Consider the following 20,220-nt stretch of genomic DNA (forward strand, 5'->3'; position numbering starts at 1 on the left):
TGTCAACACTGTAGGAATTAAGAACATCTACACTGAACACGTTTAACAAACAGTAGAGCTGTTACAGTATTATATGTGTTATAACTTTTCTCCTGATATCTTGTCACCTGTACAACTGGATATTGCTAGCATGACAATTGTGAGTAGACGGAGTCCTGAGGACATGCTACATTCAAATTCATGCTAGTTTTCCGTGACTACCAACCCTAGCTTTAATCTGTGCTTATAATTTATTGACTTCTATAATGTTTGATCTTAGGTCCTATAGATTTCAGAGATTTGAATCATTTGAAAATACTCATAAATGATGTCACAACAAGCTACAATACTGGAGGTATACACAGTAAGATATTTAAGAGTGTAGGACCATAGAGGGGTGTTCCTTTGACTTCTTAGTATATATTATAATTAAACAGCACCCATATATTCTTATTGTATTAAAGGATGACGTCTATGCAAAGTCCCTGGGGTCCAGACTCCTGATGATGGTGTATAAAGGTATCGCTCCAGGTGAGGACAGGAAGGCGCTTCCATCTTTGGACATCAACACCAAGAGACTCGCAGACGGCCTGCTCCAGCTCTCCTTCTCTCTGAGTGAACAGGTGGGTGATCATGTGACTCTTTGTCCCCCTGGATGTGTGGATTTCAGGGTTCACTGTCCGTATGATGTCCGTGTATTTACTGCTCCTGTATGTTCTGTTTTTTTTCTGCAGAGTGAGCGGCTGGTGGAGTTACTGTTAAACACCATCATGCTCTCTGTGCCCATATCTGGAAGTCACAGCCACAACTTCCTGAGCTTCTCACACGGCGAGTACTTCTACAGCCTCTTCCAGACGACCATCAACAACGAGCTGCTGAGACATCTGAACTCCACCGTCCCGCAACTCATGAAAGCTTCATCTCAAAACCCCAGCATGGTACTGAAGCCCTCTCTCCTCCCTCCTCTCTCCTCCCTTTGAAACTCAAAATGTTTTCTCACCAGCAGTAGAAAAATGACTATTACTCCCTTTGCTCTACCTGAGATGTTGTTTTCTCTTTTTGAATTTGTCATCAGGTAAGTGTGTTGCTGAACGGCATGCTGGACCACACCTTCAGAGAGCGCTCTGTGAGGAAGACTCAGGGGAAGCAGCTGGTGGAGGAGGTGCTGAAAAGATGGAACAGCCTGCAGTCGTGGTGGGAAGGATCGTCCTCAACTGCTGAGAGCAAAACAGCCACTCTTCTTCTACTCTCCAAACTCCTGCAGGTACCGTGAAGCTACTGCATGCTAGATATGAAAATATGTACATCCCTAAATATTGCTGTTTTTTTACTTAGAGGTTTGTTAAATATAAATACATGTGCACTGTTTTCCTCTCCCCTCAGATCGACTCCTCTGTCTGCTCTGATATTAACCACGACGCGTTCAGAGATGTGTTTTCCACTTTCACTCTGCTGCTGGTTGACATGACTCTGCCCCTCAATCTAAAGGTAACAGAATGCCTGTGCTTGTATAAGAAACTTTGTGTTACTTCATCAATTAAAGCTGAAATGTAAGTTGCTTTTACTTACCGTGTATTGTCTCTGCGCTCTTCAGAGTCAGGCCCTGCTGGTGTTACCTTTCTTCACCGTTCTCCCTGCGGAGCCGCTCGCCGAGCTGCAGAGAGCTCTGGACGCACTGGTGGTCTCTCACTTCCCCATGACATCAGACGAGTTTGCTAAGGGCTCGCTGCACCGAAACAACTACATGGACTGTGTCAGAAAGGTAAAGAGCAGACTCACCTGTCTCTCTCTTTTAGGTGCTCAGTGTCTGTAATGACTTTAAACAGGTCTTTCCTGCTGTTTGAACATGTGAGTATTAAAGTAAGCGTAGTGTTGCTAGATGCCTCTCAGCTTTGATTGTTTGCAACCAGTGGTACTCATCATCAACCGGAGCTCTGGCTCCACCTAGTGGCTGACATAACACAGGCCCCCCTTTCAAGCTTACATTAGTAAATATGAATAACTTGTTTAATCGTGAAGTCGATATCCCCAGTCTCAAGCCATTTCTTTTAACTTTAACACAATTCATTAGTAAGACACTAAGTTAGTGTCTGTTAGTGTCACTAACAGAATGTATTGTATAAGAACTGTGTTCATGACTTTTTCACACTTTCTGTAATGAAACATCTAAAGGTTTTGTCTGGAATTTTCTTTTTCTTTTTTCTTCAAGATTTTTATTGATTTTTCACATTTTAACAAAAAAAACAAAACAATAACAGTGCTCTTTACAGTAGAAAGATTATTGGAAACAATTGATGGTTAAACGTTCAGATTAAGACAGAAATAAATAGAAAAATAAAAAATATTAAATAAATAAATATTCCACCATCCAAGCTAGGTTATCTTCAAAAACAGATAAGAGAATAATAAGTAATATTGATAACAGTTATTATATCAGTAACAGAATAATAATAGTAACTAAGAATGTATATATGACAGCAATATCAGCAATAGCCACACTATTACCAAAAAAACTGTCTGGAATTTTCTGAAAATTCAAGCAATACTTTTTTTTTTTTTTTTTTTTAGGTTTTCTCAATGTGTTTTATGTGTGTAATATTCTGCCAATATCTGGGATGGGCGTTACATGTTTTATGTGTGTTCTGATACATTTTATGAATACCCTGTAAAATGTGAAAATCAATTAAAACATATTTACTGGGTAAGTAGATGAAAGTGAGTACATTTGGATGAGGCCAGCAGTGAATACCTGTAAAAGTAGACAAGGATCACACACGGGCAAGTCTTACCTTTTTGTCGGGCCTGTTTTTTCTGTGCTGTTCATGAATCCTCCAGAATTACTTTTATAGTTTGATTGTTGGACCAACCCTTCCTCTCTCTCTCTTTCTCTCTGTTTTTTTAGTTGCTGGATGCCCTCGAGCTCTCTCACAGTCCTCTCCTGCTCAAACTGATGGCAGGAATTCTGTGTCGAGACCGAAAACACATCATGGAGGAGAACTTCCAAACCTGCTTTCAGAGGATCGCTAAGCGGTGAGTAAAGTCTTCTACGCTTCATTCATGGGAGAGTTCTCTATTACGTTTCTGATAACACACAACCTTCGTTCATTCCTCTGTTTCTACATGCAGTTCGAGCCCTGAGCGTCAGCTGCAGCTGCTGTGTGCAGTTTACCAGGTGATCCAGGAGGGCGATGTGCCGATGAGCTTCATGCTGCAGGCCATGATGGATAGAGTCTTGCTGCCTCTGGTCTCTCACTGCAGCACCAAGGCCCTAAACGACTTCTTTGTGGCAAATGTCTCTGACATCACCACTTTACTTCTCAGCCGCTTCACCAAGGTTTGCTTTATTGATACATTTTGTTTTCTACTCTCTGAATGTATCTTTCTTTTTTTTGTTAACTTTTGTTATTTAAGTTTTTATTGACTTCATCACAACCAGGCGGCAAACTCCGGTCTCAAACGATGAAGCCAATGCGGAAGTGATATAAACTGCAATACATCGAAAATCCGCTTGAGGCTGGCTGCAGAAACACCGGAAACCACATAGATATGAATGGGAAAAAGACGATCTTTGCAGCATTAATAAACATGTTTACAGCCTGGTTCAAAAAACGGCTTGGCCCTACAACGCTAATCTCTCTAATGGCACACACTGTACGGGGGGTGAATTTTTTTCTAACGTGACAGTTAAGAAGATATTAAGATTATGAGTTTTGCCCAAATAAGGACATGACTGACGTGAATCCCGGTCGGGAACACACAGCCATTGGCTAAGAGACTCACACTACGTCACACTTTGCCTAGTTGAGTTCCGCATTACCAATATGGCTGCTGCCGTCGATTTGCTTCAAAACAGCTCTCAGGAACAGATGGGTGACGTCACGGATACTACGTCCATATTTTTTACAGTCTCTGATCACAACAGATAAATTCATCTACACACCTGTATGCACATTCTCTGACATTATATACAAACCTTGGGTAGATAAGCCCCGCCCCCTTAGCACATTGTGTCCTCTAGGATGTTTCATCCCCCATCGAAGTCAGAAACGCTTTACATAGTTGGCTAGTTTTGCTTTGTGCGTTATTTAGTCTGGCAATCATGCTTTCAAATGCAGCAGTTTCGGCCATGAGTCTGAACCACTCTTTAAACTCTGGTTTGTGTGGGCTCTTCCAATTACGCAGAATAAGCCTAGCTGCATTAATACAGCCTGTTATTATCAGTGCAGATTCTGCTTTGGTAACACAAGATTGCTCTAGAGAAAAGTCCCCTAAAAGACACAACTGAGGAGACTCTAGCCAACCTTCAAAACTCTTTCTCCAGAAAGGTAATGCCGTGTTGCAGCCCCATAGAGCATGGAGAAATGTGCCCACTTCTTTATTACATTTCCAGCATTTATTATCCTTGTTTAGGCCCATTTTAAATATTTTTACCAGTTTGAAATAATATCTATGTACAATTTTATAATGTATAAATTTACACCTTGCATCTTTTTGCCATATTAATCTTAGGCTTTCACAAATTCTAGTTTTGGTTTCCAGTATTTTCCTATAAAATATTGAAGAAGAGTGTCGAGTGCGAGAGGAATTTAAAAACTCTAGAATCTCATTCTCTGGTTTTTCGTCCCTCATCAGTCCAAAGACAGATCCCAAGCTGCTAATCAGCTGTCTCTGAATGTATCTTAATTGAAGCTTCATATATTTAAATTTCAATGAAAATTAAGTTTTGCAGTTGTGTACATTTATTGACCTCTCGGCTCAGAGCTAGTTTGATGTTTTTCAGATGAGAGAAGCACTTTGAAAAATTGACTTTATTTTATTTCAGTCAAATGAATCGACATTCGAGACTCAGCTGCTGAAGAAGAACGGCTGCTTCAAGCTGATGGAGCTGCTGTATTCTCGCCTCCCCAAAGAAGAGGTTTACTCGAAGGAGTCTCGCATCAACCAGGCGTACTGCCGATCTCCGAACACGGAGGGCAACGAGCTCTCCAAGATACTGATCAAGTAGGATTTACCAACACCCTGAAATGAAAAAATCACATGACTACAGTGAAGCATGAGTAAATGATGGTTTTCTTAAACAGGTCCTGTGTTGAGGCCTTCACTGAGAACATGGCAGGTGAGACTCAGCTGCTCGAGCTGAGGAGATTCTATCACTGCGCTGCATATAACTGTGCCATCGCCGTCATCAGCTGCAGCTTCAGTGAGCCCAAGTTTTATCACGGCTTCCTCTTCAGTGAGAAACCAGAGAAGGTACCAGCAGCCCTGTGTAATGATATTCACACCAACAGGTTTCTTTTGTTGCTGGTGTTGATGTTTGTTTTTCCTTTTATAGTCTCAGTTCATTCTAGAAAACATCATCGATGTTAAGAGGACCTACAACTTTCCCATTGAAATTGAGGTTTGTGTTTATTCTAACGTACCTGTTGGTTACGACTTAAAGTCCCAGTGGAGGTTTAATCATGTATTTAATCCTCCATGTAGGTGCCACTTGAGAGGAAGAAGAAGTACTTCATGATTCGAAAAGAAGTGAGCGAGGAGAATGGAGGTATTTACTGCTCATGAGGTTTTTAGCCAAACATGTCAGAGAGAAGTTGAAGCTTTACCACACTGCACACTATAAACTAAATCTAAGGGTTAATTTAGATGGCCTTCTCTTAAAGTTAAAGGTTTATTCTGTCATTTTTTATGGTACCAGTAGATTTATTCAGACTCAAAAGGCCAGAGTTATTATTGCAGAGCTTCTTAATCTTCATGCTGATGATTTTTGTTCATGACATTTCTGCTGTGTTCTTCAGAAGCTCCGGTGTATCTGTCCTCTCAGTCGTACATGGCCGACAGCAGCCTGAGTGAGGAGATGAGTCAGTTCGATTTCTCCACCGGGGTTCAGAGCTTCTCCTACAACTCCCAGAACCCTGAGGGACACAGACGCACCGTCGCCAGAAGAGTCAGTGATTACCATGTTGTTTGTTTTTATTTTTTAGCTTTTGTTGGGCTCAAATGTGTTAGAGGTTTGTCCAACCTGCCAAGAGTGACATCGATTAAGGCAACTACATGTATGATAGTTATAAAGTGTTATACTCTAGTTTTGATTAGGGATGGGAATCGCAGAGTAACTCACCTGCAAGACATTGCCCATGATACCGACAATATCACAATACAGCTATCCTGCAATGACGGATACATACTCCCATCCCTAGCTTCGCCGCTGATGAGAAAGTTTGTTGGTTTGTTTGTCCGTCCAGGACACAGAGGAGACAAACCCATCCCAGGACGCGATGGTGGATCTAGAAATGGATGAGCTGAATCAGCACGAATGCATGGCGACTGTGACTGCTCTCATTGGACACATGCAGAGGAACAACATCACCCCCAAAGTTGAACAGGTCAGGGCCAATGCAGAGGAAGAATAGAGTGTTTAAGCGTCAGAACTTCTGCATTTTGTTGCTTCAACTTTATGTCGTAAAAAACAGCTTTAATGTTCTCCTTCGTCATCTGTTGATTACATTTATTACTTACTATTTAAACAGGGGAACACGCCCAGTGACCTTCCTCCATGGATGAAATTTCTACATGCCAAACTCTCCAATCCAACCACACCTCTGAACATCAGGCTCTTCATCTCAAAGCTGATCACCAACACAGAGGAGGTTCATTTTCTTCAATAACTCATTTATTCAGCTTCTGTTTTCCCTCATACTCTGCTTATTTTATTTTCTCTATATGTTCATGGATCTTTGCTATTTACCTTCCAGGTGTTCCGACCGTATGCTAAACACTGGCTGGGGCCGCTGTTGCAGCTGGTTGTCTCTGGGAACAATGGAGGAGAGGGGATCCACTTCATGGTGGTGGAAATCGTGGTCATAGTGCTCTCCTGGACAAGCATAGCCAGCCCCAAGGTATCTAATATGTATGTTTTGAAGAGAGGAAACATGTCAGTGTTACATATTTTCATGGCGTTAGAATAAGTTAACATTTGCTATAATTCAAAGCTGTGTTTGAAGAGAAATGGGACAACTTAAAGGAGCACTTTGTTCTCATTTAGCAGCACTACTTGATTATCATTGGTCATTTTATTCCCAGGATAACCCCAGAGATGAAGTGCTGGCTAACCGTCTGTTAGAGTTCCTGATGAAACACAGTTTTCACTCTAAGAAAGCAGTTTTCCGACACAACCTGGAGATCATTCGCACTCTGGTGGAGTGCTGGAAAGACTGTCTGCATGTGCCATACAGGTAATGTGAAAATGGACCGCAACATGCACATTTTTAAAAGTAAACTTAAGACTTAATTTTTTAATATAGCTTTTAATTTGGAGTAATTTATTTTTAGCCCTTGATCGCATTATTATTTGAATCATTGCTTTAACATTTATTTATCTTATTCAATTATTTATTTATCTATTTATTTCTTGTATTCTTCTGATCGTGTTAACTCTACCTTATTTTTAACTTTACTTTCCACTTTTACTTATTTTATTAATGTTACTGTATTGATTTTATTTTTTTTTCTTTATTTTTTTTTATTTTATTATTTATTTATTTATTTATTTTTGGTTTCATAAATTGTTTATTACTTTATTGCATGGAAAACAACTGCAACTTTCCAGATCACTGTACTTTCAAGTAAATTGCATTTTTTCTTTTTCATATTTTTCCATACATTAAATTATTATTGATTTTATTTTAAGTATTTTATTTATAATCCTGCCTTTTATAATTTTACCATTGGTGTTGTTTTCTGTCTCTGTGTTATTCTGTGAAGCACTTTGTGCTGCATGTTTATATGTATGAAAGGTGCTACATAAATAAAGCTGAGTTGAGTTGAGCAGAGGGGTCCTGCTCACACTGAAGAGGTTCCTCCTTAATCCTAAACTCCACGTCTTTCTTGTGTCCCTCCCAGTTTGATATACGAGCGATTTTGTGGCACCGACCCGAACAGTAAAGACAACTCTGTCGGACTCCAGCTGCTGGGAATCATCCTCGCCAACAACCTCCCTGCCTATGATGCAGCGTGTGGCATTGACTATGACAAGTAAGAGTGCACAGTGTAGATAAACATAACACACGTTGTGTATTTTATATGCTAATGCAGATTCCTTTTCTTGAGCTGTGAGATGAAGGTTTATGTGAAAGAAAACAACAGCCAGGAAGAAACCAGAAGGCATTCAGGCGATTTCTTTTCAACCGTTTCTTACCTCACAAGCTGCCATCTTACTTATACATTATCTTTTTGTGTGTGTGTGTGTGTGTGTGTGTGTGTGTGTGTGTGTGTGTGTTTGTGTGTGTGTGTGTGTGTTCGTGTGTGTGTGTGTGTGTGTGTGTGTGTGTATTCAGGTACATCCAGTCTCTCACCAACAACGTGTCCTATGTGAGGTACAAGGATGTCTACGCAGCTGCTGCTGAAATAATTGGCCTCGTCCTGAAGAATATGAGCAACATGAACGACGTATAAAACTTCCTGAGTTTGACTGAATCTTTTTATTTTTCCCTGTTGTCTATTATATCGTTATTTTACCTTTTTATATCCATTACAATTTTAATAGGAACATCAATTTAGTGACATATTTTTCTTGTCGCAGGATAATCAGGAACTTCTCAGTCTTGCTGCGACTAAGATAACTCATCTGAAGAAGAAAGAAATGGACGACAAGTTCATCGTGTGTTTGAACAAAGTGTCGAAGCACTTTCCACCATTCATGGATCGGTGAGTTTATTGTTCCTTGTCTCTCTATGTGTTTTCACAAACACTGAGCTTGAATTAAAGTTTTTTTTTAACTTCATTTCACCTTGTGTTCTTTCCCAGGTTTGTAAACTATGTGTTCTTCTTGCTGCCGAAGCTGCACGGCATCTTAAAGACTCAATGTTTGGAGTGCGTGCTGAGCCGGGCTGAAGTTATTCCTGACATCTTCATGCAGCTGAAAACCACCGGCATGATTCAGATGATGAGTCACAGGTATTAGTTTGTACCCATCAGAAAAGAAAACACTTTTAGAGACGTTGAAGTTTAATTCTTTAAGTTCACCATTAAGTTATAAATTAAAGATGAATAAAAACTTGCGCTGCATCTCTGATTGGCATCATGAATATATTCAGATGTTTCCATGTTTGAAAGCATGTTTCTGATCCTCCAGGGATGAAGCGAGGCAGAGAGTGTGCCTGGACATCATCCATAAGATAATCGCTCTGCTGACTCCGGTTCAGCTTCAGGAGCTCCTGGGAGCCGTGACGGCGTTTGTCTCTCATCCTTCACCTGTGTGCAGAGAAAGGATGTATGACATCCTTATGTGGATCCAGGACAACTACAGGTGCTGTCAGCCGTCTTCAACTTCAGTTATCAAATAGATCCTCGTGTAACTTTAAAGAATTAACAATCAGCTAATTCGATGCTAAATAAATTCCCTGAATGATGAGCAAAGGATAGTTCATTCTCCAGCAAATGTTTTAATCACATTTTAATGCTCACTATGCTGCAGTTAGTATGCGTGCATTGCATAGTCACTTCAGTGAAATACAACTTGTGTGTATTTATTCTTGCAGTGATGCAGAGAGCATGGAAGATGAAACGTCAGTGGAGGTTTTAAATGCAACCAAAGAGACACTTCTTCAGGGACTGTCTGAAGAAAACCAGGGACTTCAGTAAGTATACAAAATAACATCCTGATCAGAGTTCTCTAAAAATGTCGATTGTATTCTAATAATTTAGCACAGTGCTCATTTCAAGTATAGCCAGTTCCTAGAAATATCATATCGTTGTTACGCTGATGATACCTTAATCTATTTTTTCTGCAAAAACCAATAACCTCAATCAGCTGTCCTCTCTTCATAATTGTATACTTTCCTCCATCTTAACCCTGATAAAACTGAAATACGGATGACCAGGCAGGTTTGTGGCTGTGCTCAAAAATGTAGATAGGCCTACCAGTTGAAAAGATTGGATTGGAACATCTTTCATAACCGAATAATTTTATTGACTTAAAGCTGGGGTTGGTAGTCTCGGAAAACTAGCATTAATTTGAATGTAGCATGTCTTCAGGACTCCGTCTAACCCCTTCCCCTCGGAGCTCCTCCAAAACGACGCCCCACTCACATGCACAAGCGCCGCTGATTCATGATCATATGATCGTGACTGATTCAAAACCGGTCCTCACCAAAACATTATCATAGTGAAAGTTAAAAACACAAACAAACATGGCTGCTGTTAGTACTCACAACTGTCATTCTAGCATTATCCAGTTGTACTGGTGACACGATATCAGGAGAAAAGTTATAACACATATAATATTGTAACAGCTCTACTGTTTGTTAAACGTGTTCAGTGTAGATGTTCTTAATTCCTACAGTGTTGACGGTCAGTGAAGGCATCAGGAGAGGTGTAGAGTGTGTGAGTGGGAGAGAGGAAAGACAAGAGGAGAAGTTTTTCATTCATTCAAATATTGATTGTTTGTTGGTTGGCGTGATCACGGCCGACAGTGACCCGTTAGTAAAACTCAACGTGTTCACGAATCGGCTCGTCATCCTTACAGCGTCCGGACAGATGCTACAACACATATACATTTTCTGTAGGACTTACTAAATGTCATTAATTCTTTTGCTTGTCAGAGTCCCCGTGGTGAGAGCTTTTTAGACTCTGATCCGGACTACAGTCCTGAGCAAAGCACCTCATCTGGTCAGAGGGGACAGGCCCGAGGTCGAGCGAGAGGGGCAGTAAATAGAGTCAGGGGAAGCAGAGGCAGGGGACAGGGACTCGGAGTGCACGCCGGGGAAATGTACGCGCAGGAGGCGTGCAGAACGGCAGGACGGGATTTAATTGGTTTAAAGTTTTGGGACCCAAAAATGGTGATTGGTTGGTGTTTTCCCAGGTTTACTCAGGCTGTAGATAGCAGCTTTTTTAGGAACACATTTTGTATTGATTGCCATTGGGACATAAAGATAATTTTAACCAGTATAACAAAAAGTGTATCTAAATCTGACTACCAACCCCAGCTTTAAAGGTAATTTTATTTTGTTGAGTGGATGTGAAAAACAAAAGTGACTCCTTCCATGTTTCTCATATTAAGTAGTGAAGTGAACGCCAATAACTTATCAAACAACACTAAATGTTTTAACTGAAGACGTCATCTCTGTCTGCTTCTTTTCAGGCTGTATGTTCGTAACTTCTGGAGTCAGGAGAAGCGTCTCCCCACTGCCACCCTGGAGCGGATGTTGACCGTGCTTCGCTCCCTGTACTCCTCTCAGATTGAAAGATGCTTCTTAAGCCTGGCCACCAATCTGCTGCTGGAAACGACCAGCCAGAGTCCTGACTTCTCCAGACACATGTTTGAGTATCCTCTGTCAGAGTGTACCTTCCAGGTCAGATAAACCGGCAGCATATATTCCTGTAGTTTCACCTTCTTATGTGTACATTACTGATGATGTATCGGTTTAATTTTTCCCATCTCCAGGACTACGTGATTGACTCTAACTGGCGCTTCAGGAGCACAGTGATGACTCCTATGTTTGTTGAAACCCAAAGCTCTCTGGGCCCAGAGAGTGTGGCAGCGTCACAGTCCGGGTCCATGAAGGGGAAAATCAGAGCCACTCAGAGTACACTAGAGTTCTCCCAAACCCAAACAACAGGTACCACTGCACTATGATGTGATGACAATGTAATTTTAATAAAGCAGTGGTAAAGACAGACGCCTGAGCTGTTATCAGAGACTTTGAGTCCTTATTTGGTATATTTATCTTATTTCCTTCAGGTCGGAGTACGACGTATAACTGGCTGACCGGCAGCAGCGTGGATACTCTGGCAGAGTATTCCCTCGGCTCTGAGTCTCTGTCTTCCTTGTTGGTGTTTGATAAGAAATCAGAGAGGCAAACTGCGGCCAGGAGACCAGTGGGAGAAGGATTTGGCCTGAAGCGTCTGACTGCGTCAACAGATGAAGTGGACAGTCGCACCAAAGGTTAGTTTGGTCTGGTAAGCCTGTTACAGAGCAGCTCACTTCATCCTTTGGAGACCGGCGACCCCCACTGTCTTTGGAGGTGGTTAAATGTTCCTCACTGCTGTGGGAATACACTAATGATTAAATCCGAAAGCATACACAATAGAACAAATCTAGCTGGTTGTAGAAAATAGACCTAGAGTTGACATCTTTGACTATTTTCCTCTCCAAAGTTCTTGAAATCTTGCATTTTCTACCATGCCCAGGTTTGTTTCTTATGGAATTTGTCTCCTTGTACTTTCAATGATGCAACGTAAAGCTGTTCTAGACACTGTAAAACGCCTGGACATGACAGTATAGCCTTCCCCCATATTATGAGCCTCCATTATCTTCTTTCTGAGCTCAAGGCTGATTTCCATTGTCTTTGACATGGTTAGTAAAAGTAAAAGTAGTCTCTCTCAATAATGTGTTCAAGTGCCCTGTTTGAAGTCCCTTGAGCATTCAATCAGCATTGAGATTTACTTAAGTGTTGTTAGGAAGCCAATTGACCGACAGCTGTTGTTAGGAAACCAGCTGACTGCACAGGTGCGTTTTGAAAGCAAAAATTCACATGGGGGCTAATATTTTTGACCACCCCATTTTTCACTATATTTGATATAAAGCTATCCTAAAAATGTATTTTACATTCCAAAATGTACCAAAGATACCAAATAGCACAGGTAAATGTTTGATTATATCAATTTTTATCAATGATACAAACATTGGGCAGAATTTAAGGAAAATGTTCCATTATTCCTGGGGGGCTAATCATTTTGACCTCAACTGTATGTGCACATACTGCTCTGTTTCCTGTGCTGCTGTAAATGAACCTGCTGCCACTGATACCGTCATTAATCTGGCTCAGCCACCTACAGGTACTTGTGTTTAACAAAGAAAAGTGGAAAAACAGATAAAACATCTTTTATTAGCATGGTTTTGTTTAAAATTGAACCACTATTTGCTTTTATTTTTATATTTATGGATAAAATACGCAATTTTAAATAGTTTTTGCTTTAGGAAGGCAATTTGCGACCCCCCCCCCCCCATGGGCCCCCTACCCCCACTTTGGGAACCACTGGTTTAAATTATGTACCAAGAAAACTGGATTATTGCTTCTGCATTTATTTCTTCTGACCCTAAACTTATTAAAAAGAAGGTGCTCTTTCTAAAAATGCAAGAGGTCAAAGATTTTGAGATGCTTTATTTCACTATTGCAAAACCTGAAATAATAAAAATTCACAATAAATAGAAAACTTAAATTCCAAAATTTTCTATGTCATATATTGGACAGCAGCTCATGGAGAGTAAGGCTTGTTAAAAAAATAAAGTACCACTTGTATGATTTCAAAAGGCTGACTTTGTGATGTTTCATATGTTGTAAACAGATAAAAATACCATATTAGAGGGGCTTAAAAAAACATTTGTAACCCTCCTGTTATGTTGCGGGTCAAATTGACCCATTTTAGAGTTCAAAATAAAAAAAAAATGTATTAAAGATATATTTTTTTTGGTTTGAAAATTCTTCTGCTTTGCTTAATTAGCATTATCAACATATAACATAAAAATGGTTAATTTAACGTATTTGCGACCCCCCATGAATGTTTATATTACAAAGGGGAGGCTAAAAAGGGTCAGAAGGGTCAAATACGAATTGTTTTTTGGGGATTGTGGGTAGAGCAACTTCTACTACTCCATAACCTAGGCCCTAATGTCAAAGTGGATGAAAGGCTAGCGGTATTCAGAGGTCGCTGCCCATTTAAGCAACATATGCCCTTCAAACTAGCTAAATATGGCAAAACTATCTGGGCTTCACTTCATAAAAAAAAAAATAATAATAAAATAAACAAAAGCCTATGTCATATAAAACTATTGCATTTATATTTTTCTTTCTAATATACATTAAAAAAAGTTTTAACATGAATTATTTTTATGAAAAACAAGTGAATAATCCTCATTGGATCATGATCTGAGAGGTAAAGAAGACCACTGCACTAAATATTGATTGAAATGGTTGAGTTAATAATGAGACGTAAACAATGCTTTTTGGGTTCTGACACTTTTGGATAATTAAACATGCGAGAAAGGAACATAACAGAAGGGTTAAGGAAACTTTAGGTAAACAAATAATGAAAAAAAGGTTGTAAACCCTCTCCCTGATTTATAAGCAGGCTTTATGTTTGCAGCAGTGCTTTCGCCCTCCTCCCATCTCAGTTTAAGTTACCTCGAAGTGACAACTGCCTGCAGGTAGATGACAGGACATTATTTCAGAGCATTTATATTAATGTTGAAGTATTTTGTGTCCATACTTCTACAGCAGCAAACGAGCAGCGCAATAACATCCTGAGATTGAGACGCAGATTCCTCAAGGATCAGGAGAGAGTAAGCTTGAACTATGCACAAAAAGAGATCCGACAACAAAGACAGAGAAAGGTAACAAACGTACACAATCTTTAAACTCAAAAATATTATATGAAGCACACCAAAGATTTTAACATGTTTGCTGTGTATAACTTCCCAAAACTGCAAGTGTCTCCCTTAGTAGATCTGATTTCCCCTCTGCAGGAAGATAAAGCCGATCAGAGGCTGCGGAAAGAGGCTCAGGTGACTCTTTATCGTAACTACAGAGTGGGAGACTTTCCTGACATCCAGATCACCTACAGCAGCCTCATCACCCCCCTTCAGGCTCTGGCCCAGGTGAGACTGCCCCCTCTTTTATAAAAAATACCACACATAAAACATTACTTATTCATCTTTGTTTAATCCATCTTCCTTCAGAGAGATCCAATCTTAGCCAAACAGCTGTTCAGCTCCCTGTTCGCTGGAATAATCCAAGAGGTGGAAACACACAAACCCAGAGGAGAGAGTGCGAGAGTTAAAGAGGAGCTGCAGTCAAACATGAACTCTTTCCTAAGCAAGAGCAGCCTCTGCTTCCCTCCATTCATAGCGTGCATACAGGTAAGACTTTCACAAACTCTCTGACCATCTTCACTTACGTGGCAAGGCCTCAAATCTGTGAATTTGCACACATACATTTACAGTATTTCATTTTTTAGTATCAGCTCATGTAAATCAAAATACAATCTTTACTATCAGATCAAAACATACTGAGAAAATACAAAAGCTTTCATTGATCATTTATATTTGCTGTCTAATTTTGCCAAAATAGTTGATATTTCTGATGTTTGTTACAGTGAGGCTTCTGATGCTTTTATCCAAAGCGACGTACAAACGAGAACAAGCAAAGATCTAGACAATAGGAAACAAGATCAGTAAGAGTAACAAAGTGCTTCAAGTCCATTAGGATGCAGTTACTGCCAAGCAGTGTAAAGGCAATGCCCAAAAGTAGATAAGGATTTTATTTTATTTATTTTTTTGTGAAATAAGGAACATCTACAATGAAGCAACCAAACAATTTAAGACCTTCATTATCATCATCAACAATTAACATCATCACAATAATGACCAAAGTACCAAGTGCTGGGTCACTCAATAGCTGAACACAGATTCCCAGACTAGAGCAGGACAGTGCGAGTCAACTGTAGCTGGAAGACACAATCTGCCACTGGGGACAACAGTGGAGAACAGTCTAGCTAAGTGCATAGTGTTTCCTAAAGAGCTGGGTCTTTAGCTGTCTTTTGAAAGTAGAGAGGGACTCTGCAGATGGAATGGAGTTGGACAATTCATTCCACCATTTAAGGACAACAGAGGAGAAGAGTCAAGCGAGTGATTTTGAGGCCTTGTGTGCTGGAAGCACTAGGCGCTTTTCTGAGGCTGAGCGTAGCGGGCAAGAAGGGGTGTAGACCTAGATGAGGGGTTTCAGGTAAACTGGAGCAGTTTTGGTTACTGCTTTGTAAGTGATGATCAGAGTTTAGTATCGAAATGAGCAGGGGAGTGACATGAGCTGTCTTAGGCTGGTTGAAGACCGGACGTGCTGCTGCGTTCTGGATCATTTGCAGAGGTTTAACTGTGCATGCAGGGAGGCCTGCCAGTAGAGAGTTGCAGTAGTCAATGTGTGAAATTACAAGAGCCTGAACCAGGAGCTGTGTTGCGTGTTCTGTCAGGTAGGGTCTGATCCTCTTGATGTTATAGAGGGCAAAACGGCAGGACCGAGAAATCGAGGCAACATGAACCATGAAGGTTAGCTGGTCATCAATCATGACACCCAGATTTCAGGCAGACTATGTTTGCATTCAGTAAAGCAGTAGTAAAAACACACGGTTCACCTTAAAAAAGAACTTAGAGTAACAAAACTATAAACTCTAAGGCTGAAAACGGTACTTTTCGTTCTGTTAGGATATGTGCTTCCAGCATAAGGAGCTGCGGCATCTGGACCCAGCAGCCATCAGCTCCACCTGCCTGGTGAGTCTCCAGCAGCCGTCAGGGATCCTGCTCCTGGAGGAGGGTTTGTTACACGCCGCTGGACACGATGAACCTCCTACAAAACGGTCGAGAGGACGCAAAGAAATCCCCCCAGATACCAAGAAATGGATCAACCTCGCAAAGTATGATGATTCAAACTTATCTGTTGTCAGTTTGTAGCTGATTAGAAACAGATCATTCATTAATTCATGCAATGATTGAAATACATCATTGATGTAAGTTACTTTTTTCTGCAGGCTGTACAGATCTTTGGAGGACTATGATGTCGTACGTGGAATCTTTGGAGGTAAAGTTGGGACCAAGTCGATCACCTGTGCTGCGCTGCAAGCTGAAGCCAACTCAGACTTTGCAGAAGCTGTGAAGCTTTACAATGAGGTATTATTTTAGGGTTAAAGCAGGAGTGTGAATACATTTATACTTGTAGTGTATGGAGCACTGAGGCGTTCCTCTCTTCATATTTTCAGGCTTTGAACACAGAGGAGTGGAGCGACGGTGAGCCCACAGCCTCAGAGAGGGATTTCTGGGACCTTGCTGCTATGGAGGCGTACGGTCACCTGACTGACTGGAAGTCTCTGCAGTACTGCTCCACAGTGTACATCGATGAAAACACCCCTCCCAACCTGGACAGGATGTGGTCAGATCCGCTCTACCAGGTATTCAGTCTGACATGCTGGATGTAGGCTGTCCCACCCTTCTGCTTTTTTCATTTTAGCGTTTTTAAAAATTCTCTGACACCCCTTTCTCACATCTGTCATGTGTGTCCCTGTCAGGAAATGTACCTGCATCACATGATTCGCAGCATGCTCAAGCAGCTGCAGCTCGGCGAGACGGACCAATCTCTGCTCAGCTTCGTCGACAAAGCCATGAAGATGGAGGAACGCAAAAAGCTGCTGGAGAGTCGTTACAGCCAGGAGCTGAGCCTGCTTTACATCCTGCAGGAGGACTACGAGCGAGCAAAGTACTACACCAGCAACGCCATGCAGCTCTTTATGGAGGTCTGCTGTTACATACTTTAAATCCTCTGTTTTATTTCATTCTTACTCAAAGGAAAAAACTGTTTATATATGCTGTTAATGCTGATTTGTAACTCCACATATTTTTCCTTCTCTCCCGTAGAATTACTCCAGTGTGGATACTCTGTTGACTCAGAGTCGACTGACCACCCTGCAGTCAGTGCAGGCCCTGACGGAAATCCAGGACTTCCTGCTCTTCATTAAAGGAGAAGGTGAGCAGAGATATCATCTTTAAAACTCTGACAAAGCCTTCTTGTCCGGAAAAAATCCTCTTGTTTTGAAAGTCTTCTCAACTACCTTTACTTAGAGTTTGGCTAAACAATTTCCCCCCAAAGGGGCTGGCCCCATAGGCGACGGCCCCAATTCAGCCCCCCTTTTTACTTATGTGTCCTCTTCCCTGGTTGCTGCCCTGTTTCTGACTGGGATGCGGGCAGCGAGCAAAACTAAGACCAACACTTTTTATGATCGACATCTTGTATTTTTATTTATTTAAATAACGCTGAGGTCTGTCATCCTCAGGACTGAAACGCACACACTTGATTTTAAATTGCACTATAACAAAGTTTTTGCACTGTTTTTAAACTATTAGCTTACTCTTTTTAATTTTAGCTTATCTTTTTCTAGCTATTTCCTATGTTTATTTGTTGCTGTTGTTGTTGTTGTTACTAGGGTCTGAGAGAGAAACGTAATATCAAATCCTACCGCAGTTTTTGACAATAAAGAAGACTTTGAACTTTTTAACTTTTTTTTATGAAACCAAAAAATGTCAATGTGGTTCCATGTTTAAAAAAAAAAGAAATGAAAAACCATTCCGAAGGTTATTATCTTATTTTTTGCAGAAGCTTCTTTTCTTTGTTTTAATCTTTGAATACTTTTTTTTCCCACTTTAGTGTCCGTGAGTTCCCTCAAGCGGCTCATCAGACTCTGGACTGAGCGATATCCTGATACCAAAGCAGATCCTGTGAACTTGTGGGATGACATCATCACGTCTCGGTGAGAAAAATAACGTTTAGCTTTCAATCATTTCATTGTCAGGTAACAAAAAGTCACACAGTGTAAACTTTCCTCTTTGTTTCAGATGTTTTTTCCTGGATAAGATCAGGGAGAAGCTGGGAGGCAATGCTCCCAGTGACAGCATGGAGGTGGATGGTTCAGAAGCTAACGTTGACACGTTAGTAAATGACTGCAAGTTCAACATGAAGTTGAGGATGGCTGACAGCGCGTGGAAGCAGGTGAAGAAACATCTGTGGAAGTTAGTTTTTGTGTGTTGTCACGTTAACCACAAACTCATCTTGAAAATGTTGTTTCCAGAATAACTTTCCTGTGGCCACCAAGCTGCTGAAGGAGCTCCACAGAGATGCCAAATCAAACAGACGCTGGCTGATGCGGTGGGTCCACAGTTTCAGCCGATATAGCCACAAACGCAGCCAGACACAAGGACCTGTGGAACAGATCAGCACCATGATGAAGACAATCCCACTGCTGGGTGAGCAGAGTGAAGAATCCTGTCGATTATCACAAGAATTACTCAACTGAGAATTAAATAAATACAGTCCAAAGCATCAGACATTGTAAAATGTGTGTACATGTGACTGTCTGTGTCTTATTTCTCACAGAGGACCTGCAGGCTGACTGTCAGAGTGCCTCATCTAAAGTCTTCAGATACCAAAAGATCCTCCAGGGTTCATCTTTCCACATCCTGGCCACAGCTGTGAGCAGAAGCCCCTCGGTGCTGGGAACCATTGATGCTGAAAAGGCTGAAAAAGTTGTGAAGCTTTCTGGAACTGCTTGGCCAAATGAAGACCCGAAGGTACTCTACTTTTATGATCTTGATATTATTTTAAACTCAAAAGGAGTAAAGTTTGATACAAGGTACTTCATGAGAAAGGACTGGTTTTGTCCTGTTAACCCTCCTCTGTAGTTTTGACTTCGATCACAGAATATTTAGGCAGAGTTTGCGTAAATGACAGTCTTTTCCTTGCAGACAGTGGAAGTCGGGCTGCAGTTGAAAGCTCTGAAGCTGCTGTGTGATGCTTCCAGAAAGGCTGATGAGGAGCTTCAGTCGTACTCTCAGGACTGTGTGGAGAGCAGCAGCATCACTGAGACGTACATGGCTTTGGCCAACTTCTGTGACAAAATACTGCGAGAGGAGGAGCAGAGGGAAACAGGTGAGGAACTAGTTGTGTGCTTTTTTAGATTCACCTGCAAACGCATGTTGCAAATCATTCATTTTAATTCTATTTCAACAGAAGAATGCTCAGAAAATTAGACAGACTTTTGAAAATGGGACAGACCTTATAGATTGTAAAGTCAGATAAACAAACAGATAATTCAAGAACATTTTTTAATAGTTTATAACAGGCGGCCAAAGTGTTTATCACAGTGAGAGAGGGGGCAGGCCAGCGTAAGGTTTGTGTCCTTGACCGAAAAAGGCCAAGAGAGACGTGACTGAACGCTCACCCCTGTGTGGAACTGCTGAGCCTGCAAACCAGTTCAAAAGGAATCCAAACTAGGGTTGCAAAATTCCGGGAATTTTGAAAGTTGGAAACTTTCCATGGGAATTAACGTGAATTTATGGGAATAAACAGGAATAAACCAGGAATTTACTCAATTGAAGGTTGGCTCTTGATAGGGAACTTAAATATAGTGGAGAGAATACATTTCAGCACAATCCAGACTAAAACAACCAGATTTCATGCAAGTACAGTTGAATATCTATGCTATTCCTCAAACACATGCACATGCACATAGCAGACTGCTTACTGCAGGGCTATTGAGACCACGCCCCCTACATGCACTGTGCATTCCTCCATCACATGCACAGATGATCTCTAGAATCCTGCAGAGGCTTGAGAAGCTTGAGGGAAAATGCTTTTTTATTTGCATGTT

The 20,220-nt window shown here is 41.0% G+C and overlaps 1 protein-coding gene across 1 annotated transcript in view; it reads left to right on the top strand.

Moving 5' to 3' along the window:
* Nucleotides 1–20,220, top strand: part of prkdc (protein kinase, DNA-activated, catalytic subunit) — a 47,636-nt gene that overhangs the window by 18,571 nt on the left and 8,845 nt on the right. Inside the window, exons 35-72 of the mRNA XM_034706164.1 lie at nucleotides 444–602; nucleotides 714–917; nucleotides 1,055–1,243; nucleotides 1,363–1,467; nucleotides 1,574–1,741; nucleotides 2,882–3,009; nucleotides 3,106–3,313; nucleotides 4,802–4,980; nucleotides 5,061–5,229; nucleotides 5,312–5,377; nucleotides 5,461–5,524; nucleotides 5,775–5,923; nucleotides 6,222–6,362; nucleotides 6,507–6,626; nucleotides 6,732–6,875; nucleotides 7,060–7,211; nucleotides 7,879–8,010; nucleotides 8,313–8,424; nucleotides 8,558–8,682; nucleotides 8,782–8,931; nucleotides 9,110–9,283; nucleotides 9,516–9,614; nucleotides 11,117–11,327; nucleotides 11,420–11,594; nucleotides 11,717–11,920; nucleotides 14,253–14,368; nucleotides 14,501–14,632; nucleotides 14,714–14,893; nucleotides 16,232–16,440; nucleotides 16,555–16,693; nucleotides 16,783–16,971; nucleotides 17,089–17,313; nucleotides 17,435–17,543; nucleotides 18,222–18,324; nucleotides 18,410–18,563; nucleotides 18,643–18,817; nucleotides 18,948–19,141; nucleotides 19,316–19,499. Coding sequence (XP_034562055.1) covers nucleotides 444–602; nucleotides 714–917; nucleotides 1,055–1,243; nucleotides 1,363–1,467; nucleotides 1,574–1,741; nucleotides 2,882–3,009; nucleotides 3,106–3,313; nucleotides 4,802–4,980; nucleotides 5,061–5,229; nucleotides 5,312–5,377; nucleotides 5,461–5,524; nucleotides 5,775–5,923; nucleotides 6,222–6,362; nucleotides 6,507–6,626; nucleotides 6,732–6,875; nucleotides 7,060–7,211; nucleotides 7,879–8,010; nucleotides 8,313–8,424; nucleotides 8,558–8,682; nucleotides 8,782–8,931; nucleotides 9,110–9,283; nucleotides 9,516–9,614; nucleotides 11,117–11,327; nucleotides 11,420–11,594; nucleotides 11,717–11,920; nucleotides 14,253–14,368; nucleotides 14,501–14,632; nucleotides 14,714–14,893; nucleotides 16,232–16,440; nucleotides 16,555–16,693; nucleotides 16,783–16,971; nucleotides 17,089–17,313; nucleotides 17,435–17,543; nucleotides 18,222–18,324; nucleotides 18,410–18,563; nucleotides 18,643–18,817; nucleotides 18,948–19,141; nucleotides 19,316–19,499 — 5,836 coding nt within the window. The remainder of the gene's footprint in view (nucleotides 1–443; nucleotides 603–713; nucleotides 918–1,054; nucleotides 1,244–1,362; nucleotides 1,468–1,573; nucleotides 1,742–2,881; nucleotides 3,010–3,105; nucleotides 3,314–4,801; nucleotides 4,981–5,060; nucleotides 5,230–5,311; nucleotides 5,378–5,460; nucleotides 5,525–5,774; nucleotides 5,924–6,221; nucleotides 6,363–6,506; nucleotides 6,627–6,731; nucleotides 6,876–7,059; nucleotides 7,212–7,878; nucleotides 8,011–8,312; nucleotides 8,425–8,557; nucleotides 8,683–8,781; nucleotides 8,932–9,109; nucleotides 9,284–9,515; nucleotides 9,615–11,116; nucleotides 11,328–11,419; nucleotides 11,595–11,716; nucleotides 11,921–14,252; nucleotides 14,369–14,500; nucleotides 14,633–14,713; nucleotides 14,894–16,231; nucleotides 16,441–16,554; nucleotides 16,694–16,782; nucleotides 16,972–17,088; nucleotides 17,314–17,434; nucleotides 17,544–18,221; nucleotides 18,325–18,409; nucleotides 18,564–18,642; nucleotides 18,818–18,947; nucleotides 19,142–19,315; nucleotides 19,500–20,220) is intronic.

Source organism: Notolabrus celidotus, chromosome 17 (assembly GCF_009762535.1).
Source record: "Notolabrus celidotus isolate fNotCel1 chromosome 17, fNotCel1.pri, whole genome shotgun sequence".
In the NCBI taxonomy this organism is placed as follows: Eukaryota; Metazoa; Chordata; class Actinopteri; order Labriformes; family Labridae; genus Notolabrus; species Notolabrus celidotus.